Genomic DNA, 12,058 nt, shown 5'->3' with positions numbered 1-12,058 from the left:
AGGCTTGAATTCTAATGAGCATACATTCACCGAAAGAGCACAAAACTTTTGGGTGGTGTCCAGGAGAAAAGTCATGGAGTCCTTGGAAGTATAACAGGAGTTTTGCTATCGGCTTTAGTGAGGCCAGGACTCTAAATAAGGCTGATTTCCCTGTTATTTGAGCAATACGTTTTTTTATAAACATCTCTCAGTTTTACCTTAAATGCGGTAGGAAGTTAAAAATTATGAAGCTAGATCAAAAGTTTAAGACAAAAACAGGTGCCCCCTTCCTTCATAATGCAAAGTGAAAAACATGCTGCGCATCTTCTCCTAAATTCAGTCTTAGTGCTCAGGGTTCTTTTCACAGCAACTAGGTCATAAAATTGAGCTTGGCAACAGTCACAGAGAAGGTGATTTGCCACCCCTAACTTGATGATTCAAAAATTCCTTTTGCTTTGTGAACAATTAAATAAATATTTCAAACTGGGAAGAGATCTCAAACCTGTTGATTATTAAAATTTTGTCAGTGACTGACAATAAATATATAATACCTTTGACATCTGTCTTCAGCCACTGCACAAATGAGAAACTGAGGCAAGGTGGTGGAGTGAGTTTGTTAAGTCACAGATGAGCACAGTGTCAGCTTGAGACTATTTCAGATAACTTAAGCTTTACAGTGAGAATATCAACACACCTGCGCTGATCTCCATAATGTAGAAGTCAGTCAGTAGGAACATTGCATTTAGAGGCCAAAGGATGAGATGCATTGCAGGAATTAAACAATTTCCCTCACTTCAAAATCAAAACCTTGGGAAATGACTGCTGCTGTGAGACTCCAGAACTAACATCTCAAGCAGGGTGGAAACTTTCAGGATGTTGTTTTGACTTAACCATTGCCACTGCTTCAAGTAGCAAAGCAGCTCACATATAAATGTTGCAGTAGATATTTAAGAATAGGAAATGTGGTAGCATGTAAAGGATCATGACTGTTCTATTCAAGCCTGGGACAGAAAATTGTTTCCATCAGTAAGTTATTCATTATTTTTCATTACTCATTTTTTGCAACACACAAGAGGTACTAAAAACAATTGCAAGAGAAGTTTAAAAACTTGTGATATTGCCATATCTGAAACACTCACCTATACAAGGTCTTATAAATAAGTTCTGATTTACAAGAGATTACAGGACAGAATAAGGAGCTACAAGCTACTTTAGCAGTTGAATGCATAGCATGTCATTTGCAGAATACGTTTCATCTGCATGGACACACAGAAGGCAAATGGAATGAAAACACAACTATCAGTCCAAAACAATACTGCAAAGTTTAGATACTCCAAAATAACAGGATGGCTTTATGTTGCCTAGGATAGTATCTGAGAGACTTACAGAAAAAGGAACTAGAAAACGTAAGAGGGACAACAGACGTCTGGATCATAGAACTGAAAGACAAGTGAATTTTTTTTTTTTTTCCTGCTATTTGGTCTCCAGCAAGAGAAAAGTAATGCAAAGGAAGCAGGGAGACAGGAAATTTTACTATCGTCTTTGATACAGAGAGTGCAAAGAAAACTTAAAAGGCCAGAGTAAAACAGAGCCTTCCAAAACGGAGTAAATGAAAAATGACAGGGGATCACAATCAAATTCCAAAACCTGAGGATGATATCACCTGTTGACTACCTTAACTAACGCTTGCTCTTAGCCAATTGGTAGTGCAAAATAAAATACATTTGTTTAAATAATCACAGGATAATTACTAAGTCACAGTAATTCAATGACATGTGACAATTGTCCATACTTAAGTCACCTCCTCAAATTCTGATTTCATACTTGCAATAGCTCCAGTGCTCGAGTCAGTTTGTTGTCCTTTCCTTCATTACCATTATGGAACACATCTTTTTTGATTAAACAGAGCTAAAGAGCAATTAAATTGCAATACTGAATTCTAAAATCAATTTCTTCAAAACAAATTAGAAACATGGATTTTAGGTTTATATGTTTTTCAAAACATTTGAAAAATATAATTTGTAAAGGCCAAAAGACAAGTCATTAAAACTCTAACATGATGGTAGATACAAAAAGAATAAAACCATCAAGTTTAAAACTGATGATTATAATATCCTGGTGTCTTTCCCCAGGTTGTCCACAAGCCTGATAACCTCTTACCACATGACCACTAAGACACAAAGCATCAACAATTACTTCTAGAAGTAGGATTTGTTTGCTCAGTTTTACACATGGTAAATTTTACCCTACCATCGAGGAGACAGTCAAAGTGAAGGCACTGTAGGTATTCTCTCTCTCTCATAAAGCCATTCAGGGGTGTTGCCCAACCTTCTGCTAGTACTTGCACCCATTGCATATCCACCTTGTGAAGAAATGGAGAAATAGACTTAGAGCAGATAATAGTTGTTACTTAATGACTGACATCAGGTATTAATCATAATAGATCATAATTTACCCATAATATGCAAAACGGTATAAATAGAAGATTTCTCAGTATTAAAGTTTTTAATCACAAAGAATTCAAAGTTGCTACAAGTAAGAAAAAAAGAACAACTTGTTCCTCACTGCTCATATTTTTGGCTATCTTCAAGGTCAAATTTCCATGTGTTAAAAAATGAACAACCCACAATAATAAACTTTCTGTGTAAATGTTTGATAAAGTTCAACTTGTGTTAATTTTTTTAAAAAAGCAAGATAGCCAAGAGACAAAATAGGAAAAAAAAAAAAGAAAAATACCACATACAATTACCACAAAAATATCAGAATTATGGACATGAATATTAAGAGGTCTAATCTTAAAACAGATTAGAAAGAAATCTTTTATTGCAGAAAGTGGTGAGACAATCCACAAGTAAAACTCTCGTGGGACTAGTGCTTATTTTAGTTTAAGAGGTATCAGCCTCAGAGACTGATTCCCTCAGAGGGAATTTCCTTCCTTAGCACTTGAACAGTCACACTATGACTCTGTGTGTGGCCGCTATTATTTCTGCACGTGTGTTACTAAGACTTGATCAACTCTTTGACAAGCACAGCCTCTGCTTGCGCAAGTCCCTTTTGCAAAGAGCATGACTAATTTTATTACGCTGTTTAATTTATGCTGAGGCGAGTACAACACACGTTTTCTTCCCAAGCTTACGTTATATACTTGCTTGATATTTAACAAACCACTGGGTGGAGGGGGAAGGGTTTGTTTTTTCTAGATAGGGAGCAATTTAGAACAGGACACTACAGAAATTTAATAATGGTGACCTTAACTATTTATTTCTCAGAAAAGCAATAAATAGTTTTACAGACGCATATGTGAAAGGAATTTAGTAAGATGCAGTGAAAGGAAGTATTAAAATATATTAATAGCAGAAGGCTAGAAAAATTTTAGAACTATTTAATTCAGTGCTTAGCATGTTGTCTCAATCCTTCAAAGTCCAGTTACTCACTGCAGATGCCCAACTCTGAGTTTAGTCAGCTCCTAGGATCCTTAGCTTTAAGTTCTAGTAATACTGTCAAAAAGCCAGTGAAAACATTCATGCATTGTATCTATGTTTAGGCCTAATTCTTCAGAAAAAGAAGATGAGGTAGAACAGAAACACAGCCAGAAGCAACTTTTTCTAATTTATCTGAGTTGGAAAATAATGCATTTAACCAAAATTAAAAGAATTGATCAAGTTGATCCATGCTTTTCCATAGTTTCTCTGCTGGAAGCCAGAAAAGTAGCATGAATATATTCTCACCAGAAAAAAAAAAACAAAAAAACATATAAAGTAGATCTGATCATCTCTCTGTAGACTTAAGTTTGCAACTGTTTGAGTCTGGTATATAAGTTTACTATTGTTCGGCTCAATGTTACCAAAGAAGAGAATCAAGAAGCAGTTACTGATTTCCTTCATATTTCCAGGTGATTACAAGTTAGAATAAAATGGTTTGTGTAAGTAAATTAAAAAATAATTTAGTAATTTTCTAGAAACAACTACTCATACAAGAATGCCAGGCATGATTTAGTCCACGGATGGTAGGGGACGAGGAAGAGCACAGGAGGAAGTCACTGTAAACTTAATCTCCAGGCTTGGTATGAACTAAGTAACACTATATCAGGCATTATTTATGAAATTATGATGATCCAATTGTTATCTCTGGTAAGCAATCAAAGAAAACACAGATGCTGTGATTTCTCTCAAGAACAGGGAAAAAGTATATCAAGATACTTTCTGTAACTAATACAGGTATTTTGACTACACCTTCTTCCGCTGAGCAGATGGACTTTCAGTTTCAACAATGAGACAACTGCACACACAATACCTTATTTATTTCCAAGGTTAACAGAGATTCAGCATCAGTTTTGGCCAACTGTAGCTTGTTTTCTGGCACATAAAGCTCTTTCACCTCATGAGAGGCATCCACTGGTACAATATCCTGTATAAAGGAATGAACAAAACTTACTGTTTACTCAGAATGCTTCATGGACACTGAACACATGGTCAAGAAGTAAAATTCTAATGTTGTACTACTCTGTAGCAAGAGTTTATTAATTTAGCAATTTTGATTCATTTAAAAACTAGTACTGTTCCAAGATTATGATGTATTGCTAGCCAAGATGCTGGCTTGAGCAACTAATTTGAAACATTCTGACAAGATTTTTTTCTAAACCTCAAGTACCCCATAACATATACCTAGTAAATATTTAACTACTGCAATTTAAGTGCAAGTTTTCATCACTGATTAATACCTACATTACCTACAGCAGGCCGTACTTGCTATAGTATACTTGCCAAAGATGGGAAAAAAAAGATTTGAGGGACTGAGCGTTTATAAATTTAAGTCGTTCACTATACAACATACACTAGAAGCGGTAACATGGAGGTGAAAAAAAACCCAAACACTCTCTTTCCTCAACTGAAAGTGATTAATACAGCAGTACAAATTAAATGTACTACCTACAGCTAACAACATAACACCAGTGTCCTAATCTATATACTGAGAACATTTAAATCTGAAGCCATCTGTGCATATACATATATATGTAATGAAGTGAAACCTAGTTTTATAACCAGAATACCACAAAATAGCAATTTTTTATTTGAAAAAAAATAAGTTTTCCTCCATGTGTTTTAAACAAGACATTCTCACTCCACAATGCTCAACCTTAAACTTCTCATAAGATATGAGCATAACTATAAAGATGTAATTTTTCTTAAAAAAAAAGGGGGAAGAAGGCCATCATGATAAAATTTGAAAGAGTTTCCTCTGACAAAAGATGGTATAAAGTGTCAAAACCCAGTCAAATGTTGCAGTGATATTCAGTAGCCAAAAAATCAGTGAAAAGCAGCTGACAGTTCTTTCTAAAACAGGTTTTTCACAGTTTTGGAACCTTTTGTAAAGTAATGCTTTACTGTTTCAGAAAAAAAAAAAAGTTCATCCTTACAGCAACGTATGTACAGACCCATAACAAGTTTAAAGAAATTATCTTCATTTTTCCAATATATGCAAGCTCAGAGTAAGCAGGTACGCCTGTAGGAAACACAAAGTTTGCCCAAGCATTTTAAAGCAATTATTCAAGTAGTTATCAGACATTAGGCATTACCTCCATGGAAAGTAAAACAAAGGGAGTAGGATGATGAAAGCAAGTGGGAGATAAAGTGACCTTGGGAGTAAAAAGACATGGTGAGCCTCACTGGCTGTTACATAATTCATATCTCCAAAGACAAACAGAAGGAAAATAAATTAATCTAGCATTAGAAATTGTGTTTTATAAGGAAAAGCTCAGTCCATTACATACCAGACATCATTTGGGACACTGATTTAATTAAGCAGTAAGGTAGGCAACACCCACTTTCTATTTTCTTGGCCTGAGCAGCAGCAGCATTACAGCCCAGGAGAGCTGATGCAGGGCAGACTTCTGCCACAGCAATAACCCACAATCAAAGAACTGTATTGCCTGCCCTGAAGAAGAGCAGACCTTACAAGCAAGTGTAATGACTGAGTACACAGTATGCTGCTTGCCCTCTGGACCTAGCTCATTACCATGCTAGAATGTCCTAATTTAACAAACCATCAAAAGCTTAAAATAAATGTGCCTATTAAAAAGGTCTCTTCAAATATTATCCTGTTTTTAGTGCCACACTAATGGGCAAAACAATGGATAAAACAAAGGTTTCAAAATGCAGTTTCTGTCAACAACCTACCTCATTATAAGGATGTCAACAGCTTGAAGACAGTTCTAGCAAAACACTCAGACATTTAGAGAATCTGTAGGGTTAGCAAACATATACTCCCTTGCAGACATAAAAATGGTATTTAAACCAACATTTTAGATTTGGGGAAAAAAAAAAAGAAAAAGAAAAACAGCAGCAAGAGGAATCCGTAGGTCTTTAAACTGTCTGAATTTTATGAAAATGCTGGGCTAGCAAGCCATCTAGCGACCACTTTAAGGTAGTAACTTTACTCAAAGGTTCATTCTACCCAAGGACAAGCTGCACAACATTCCTCAACATTTATTATTTCTCAATGCATTTATATAAATAACAGCAAAATAACGAAAAAATAAAACCTAGATGCTTTATGGGAATGTGCCTCCTCAGACTGCACTGGTAGGTTCTTTGCTGATGCCATCTAACATCCTCAAAAGTCTGCAATGAAAGGGCCTTTCAGGCAAGTTTTTGGTAGGTATCATCCAATTTAAATTACTGAATGACTAGTCTTACAAACTCATATTAATTGAAGGTGCAAGGCCACTGAATTATTCATATATGAAAAAAAATAAACAGAAGTATTTGCTTAACTATACTAATTACTGAAGGTTTGATACTTTTAGCTTGCAGGGAAGTATGGGGAAAACTGAAAACTGCAATGACAGCCATTATGTTGACAGAGTGAGGTACTATTTTCTGGAGTGAGGGCCTCTTGTCTGCCCATCAGTTGTGTTCTATCACATTTTAAATTCACTTAAGCCATAGAAAAACTCCTCCTCTTGTGCCAACAAGAGGAATTTCTGATCCAAGCCATTCACTGCTGTTTCTCTCAAACATGTTAAGACGCCCTTTACACATGTGTTTTGGTCAAAATAATTCATGTTTAGCTTACACAGTACATTTGTATCAAGTTAAATTATTTTGACCAAAAACATCTAGGAAATACTGATACAAACCTATCAGGCAGCTGATCTAACTGGATAATTGTTGTCAATCAGAGTCTCTGCAATTAACATAGAATGACTCTGAACCAAAAATCTTATCTGTGCCTTTTCCCAGAATACAGAAGTTAAAAACAAGAGAAGAAAGCAGAAGAAATAAGCAACAAAACCAACACCATCACAGCCTTTAATGATTATACTGTGACTGAAGCTTGTTCTTTAATAAATAATTCCAAAATTATACACGCTTTTTTACCAATTTGAGCTACTGAAATCTATTTCTATAACATTCAGTAGCACATTTTCAGAAGAAAACAACCTCAACTAAAGCACACACACCTCAAAAATAGGAAATCCATAACTTAAAACACACAAAGTTCTGCTTACTTTCCTAAGGATGAGAAGAAATCAGTGTTTTATTGATTGTGGGAATTACAGAAGTTGAACACGTCGATGTTGTTTTTTTAAATTATGCTTAAAAGCTTATACCAGTTTCTGCTCACTCTGGCTTACATCTTTACTGGTTTGTGTTTAAATCTTCACTGTAACAGTATAAAACCAATAGTATAATCTTGCATGTCCTTTACATAGGGCGTGTTTTTTTTCCCCAGCTTCTCACACAAAATAACTATTAGCCTTATCACAGAATCACAAGGTGGGCCTCTGGATGTCATCTAGGCCATTCGCCAGCTCAAAAATGGTCCCAGTACAGCAGACTGCTCAGGAACTTGGCCAATCAAGTTTTGAATATCTCCAAGGGTAGAGCATCCACAGCCTCTCAGGGCAACTTGTTCTAAAATTTAATCATCTTTACAGTGAAAAGGTGTTTTTCCCCTATGTCTAGTCTGAATTTCCCATGTTTCATCTCATGCATGTTGCCCCTCATCCTACCCTTGCGCACCTCTGAGAAAAGTCTGCATCATCAGTCTTCTCTATAGGCTCCCATTGGGGTGCTAGAAACAGCAACAAGACCTTCTTTAGCCTTCTCTTCTTTAGGCTGAATAAGTCCAGTTTCCTTCAGCCACTCCCCATACAGCGACATGCTCCAGCCCCTGACCGTCTTGGTGGCCTTCTGCTCAACTCACTGTAGTACATCAATGCCTGTCTTCTACTGGGTGAGGGAGAAAGGCACAAACCTGGACACGGTATCTAGATGAGGTCTCACAAGTGCCACATAAAAGCACAGAATTGCTGCTCTTGACCTGCTGGCTATGCAGCTGGCCTTTTTGTTGCCTGGGCACATGTTTTCATAACACTGACAAATATTTTTATAATGCTGAACAATTTATTTCAGTTCTCTTGTATCCTCCTCATGTCTGAGGAAGAGAGAGACTTCGTTTAATTATCAAAAAGGTGAGTAATTCCATACAATGTCAGAATACATCAAAGTTAAAAGGTCGGTATGCTGCAAGTTAATATCATTGTGCTGTGTTTCATATTAAATGCTTACTTCCAGCATTATAAACCATTTACAAAATCCCCATGGTCTGCTCTTGGTTTTACAAATCCTGGTTAGTCCCACCCAATCACCTTTTGCTGTAGGTGTTTGGTTTGAACAGCATCCAAACAAATAACAGTTGTATTCATACAAATTTTCTGCTGAAATGATTTTGAAAGCAGGAGGAGACAGGAAACCAAGTTTCAGGTAAAATAATGATTTAGTACCCAGCCAGTAGCTGGGTATAATCAATTGTGTCAAACATACCATGCTGAGTGCCTAATTTACGGTCAAATAATGAAAAAGTGGGCTGAAGACCTGTAATGCCTGCTCTACATGAATGCTACAGATATTAAAAATACTAAGCTCCCATGTTTGCAAGTTTCTCAATTAAAAAAAGATAGTGAAAGATGGTTTAGAGCCTGCTATAACTCACGTCGATGACCAAGGTGATCACACAAAGTATTCTTTATTATCAAACTTTTGAAACATGAACGAGGAACTAGACAAGACTGAGAACTTTGCTCCATAATGAATCATTGTATTGTTACAGTCATAGCTGCAGTATAATTTGAGGTAAAAAAAAATTACAAATGTACAGAACAGCAGAATCCATTTCTACATATTTTCCAGGAACCACCAGCCTCAAGCTTCACATCTTAACAGAAGAGACTGCCCTTATAAACAACAACAACAAACAACCCCTAACTACTCTGCTCCAAATTCTCACTGCTCCAAAACACAGAATTTGAACACAATTGCAGGGAATTGTGTGAATATAGCTAGGAGGAAATCAGTACTCTAAGATACCACGAGGACCACCTTCCCCAATGCAAGTATAACACTAAGCTTAGATAAGAACTTGACTGTAACTGTTGAGGGATGGGTGAGAGATGGGCAAAGAGACAGCAAGTTTATACATACACTCACAGTGGATTGATCTAAATTGAAGTGCATAATCAGATTCCAGTTTGGGGGTGGTATCTGGAGAGTTGCCGTAAGTTGATGTCTCTAAGAATGGGTCTCTCTGTTTATAGAAAGTGAGTTTAAAGTTTAAAGTTACCTACTGGAAATACAACTCCTTCCTTGTACACTTTCGCACTTCCTGAACAATAAAGGTGGCGTTCCTGAGCTATGACTTTTTCAGAAAATATTTTCTGAGCTAAATATTTAACTTCCTCCATAGTAAGGAAATATGAACCTTGGGCAACGGCTAGATCAGCTGTACTTGTTGACAGGAAAAACAAGAATGAAAACAATTAGATCTTTACAGCCAAACACCTGCATTAGGCTTATCTGACTCCATTGGAAGATATCAGCAGGTTGAAAGCGAAATTTATCAAGCTCAAAAGCCGTATGAGCCTTTCTGACAAAAAAAAATAAAACCAAAACAGAAACAAAAGTGTGCAAGCACTGATTTGTATAGTACTGGAAGCAGCTGGGGGTGGGGGGAGGGAAATAAATAACTTTTCATATGACTCACACTCAGTAGCTTTAGGAGATACTCATCAGTACCTTGCATTCTAGGTCCCTAAAAAGAACTTTGAAGTATCTATTGCATTTACATGCAAAGTAACCAAACCAGGTGACTCTCAAAACCAAATTATACCACCTAAGAACTTTCCAGATTCAACAGCTGCTTATTACTGCTACTTCTGTGTGGTTACCTCCCTTTTTCTTTCATAAAGGATTGAATATGCTTTTGGAAAACATTTGATAAATTTATTTCAGAGGTCTTTCCAAATATTATGAAAAATCCTAAGCATCAAACAATTCCACTACCTATAGAAGAAAAATGTTTCAAATCCTTGATTAATAAATATGTGTGCATCTATCTCTATCTCAACACACATTTATACAGTTCCAGCTGTCTTCTCTTCACTCCCATTATTGTCTGAATTGGCATAAAACAGGCCTTGAAATTCACAGATTACCAATACTTTGAGCAGACTTCTTCCCAAAGTTTTTCACAGCTACTGAAACAAAGCAAACATCCCAAATTATTTTTAATTCTGCTGGCCTATCGTCTTTTTCTTTACTAATCACAATGGATTATTAAAGAAGAACACAGCCACAGCTTGTTCCAACTAAAGGAGATCTACAGAAATTATATTCTCAAGATATCACTGTAATAATATAACCTGAGAAGAAGACACGCCTGTTCAGACATGCCTTGGTCTCCTTGTCTTTCATTAAAGTAAGCAGCCACTAAGATATTCTGGCATTCATGACACTGTTGTCTGTAAAGAAAGAAAAAAAAAAAGTGCTAAAATGTGCCTTAAGCAAAGGACAGAGCAAAGCTTTCTGGGCCAGGAGCCAGCATTCAGCACTGTGTACCAAGTGCACTAGTGCAAGACTTTGGGGATCGCTATCTTGGCACACGTGACATTGGTTTCTACAATTATGAAATGTACCAAATTGTTCTTCTCAGCAGGAGGCACAGGGCGTCTCACAGTCAGGATCACAGGCAGGACTCCTACATAGCTCTTTGTTTTTTAATTCCAAAAAACATTCAGATGAGCATTAGGGTAAAAATCTAAAATTCTGATGTGGTTTTCTGCCCTGTCTTATCTTCTGAGCAACCTTGAGCAAGCAGTGATCTATTAACAGAGTTTTCTTGAAAATTTAGATACAAAAGACTAAATCTCTCCCGAGCTGTACTGGCACAGAGGATTAACATTAACTCCATGCTGGCTACACGATGAGGTCTTTTGCTTATACCAACTTCAACACTTGGTGGAGGTTTACTCAAGCCTACACTCTAAATTTCCAGAACATCCACCTTGCAAAAAAACAGGAATAATTGTCTGCTAGAGTATCTAAACTAAAATAATGGTCTGAAAGGTCATCTCACTATCCACTGACTATAGCTAAGAATGTAAGGAGACACATTTCTTCTACATGAAGATTTGCAAATTCTGGAGGTATGGTTGCAAGAGGCTAAAGCCATCTCAGGGCTGCCTTCACTTTTAGTGAATTTTAGGTTTGGGGGTTTTGTTTGTTTTCTGTGGGTGGTTTGTTGGGCTTTTTTGTTTGTTTATTTGTAGGGTTTTTTTGTTTGGGTTTTTTTTTTTTCGGTTGGGTAATTAGCTGAATCTACTTATCAGGCAACAGGAGGAGGCCCAAAGGCTTCAAAAGGGATGGCATAGACTGCAGGCATTAGCAAGGAAAAAGACCTACCTTTTCAGAAGTTATGAACCATTAACTCAACTCAGCCATGTCAAGATCAGCTTCCTGAACTGATCATTATACAATTACAGGACCACTTTTATTAGTGCAAGATAAACACTGGAAACCAGACACAACCACAGCAGCCCCTACTTAAGCCAGCTCACATTACCGTGTAAGTGCATCCCTGTCTTCACTTCTGCAGTATATATTAATTTGTACGCTATAGAGACAAAGTAAAAAGTTTCAGACTCTTACAAATGCTGGTGCCCATTTTCAAAGTTGGTTTTCATCACTGGTTCTGTAACAGACAGCCTTCTCTCCCTTCCAGTTAGCAGTTATGATAATTA

General features: G+C 36.7%; 1 protein-coding gene across 1 annotated transcript in view; it reads right to left on the bottom strand.

Moving 5' to 3' along the window:
- Positions 1 to 12,058, bottom strand: part of PAPSS1 (3'-phosphoadenosine 5'-phosphosulfate synthase 1) — a 50,567-nt gene that overhangs the window by 22,762 nt on the left and 15,747 nt on the right. Inside the window, exons 6-7 of the mRNA XM_086611484.1 lie at positions 4,273 to 4,386; positions 2,230 to 2,341 (exon numbers count right to left, since the gene is read on the bottom strand). Coding sequence (XP_086467610.1) covers positions 2,230 to 2,341; positions 4,273 to 4,386 — 226 coding nt within the window. The remainder of the gene's footprint in view (positions 1 to 2,229; positions 2,342 to 4,272; positions 4,387 to 12,058) is intronic.

Source organism: Tauraco erythrolophus, chromosome 5, assembly GCF_009769465.1.
Source record: "Tauraco erythrolophus isolate bTauEry1 chromosome 5, bTauEry1.pri, whole genome shotgun sequence".
NCBI classification, from domain to species: Eukaryota; Metazoa; Chordata; class Aves; order Musophagiformes; family Musophagidae; genus Tauraco; species Tauraco erythrolophus.
This window is presented reverse-complemented; position numbering and strand designations above follow the sequence as displayed.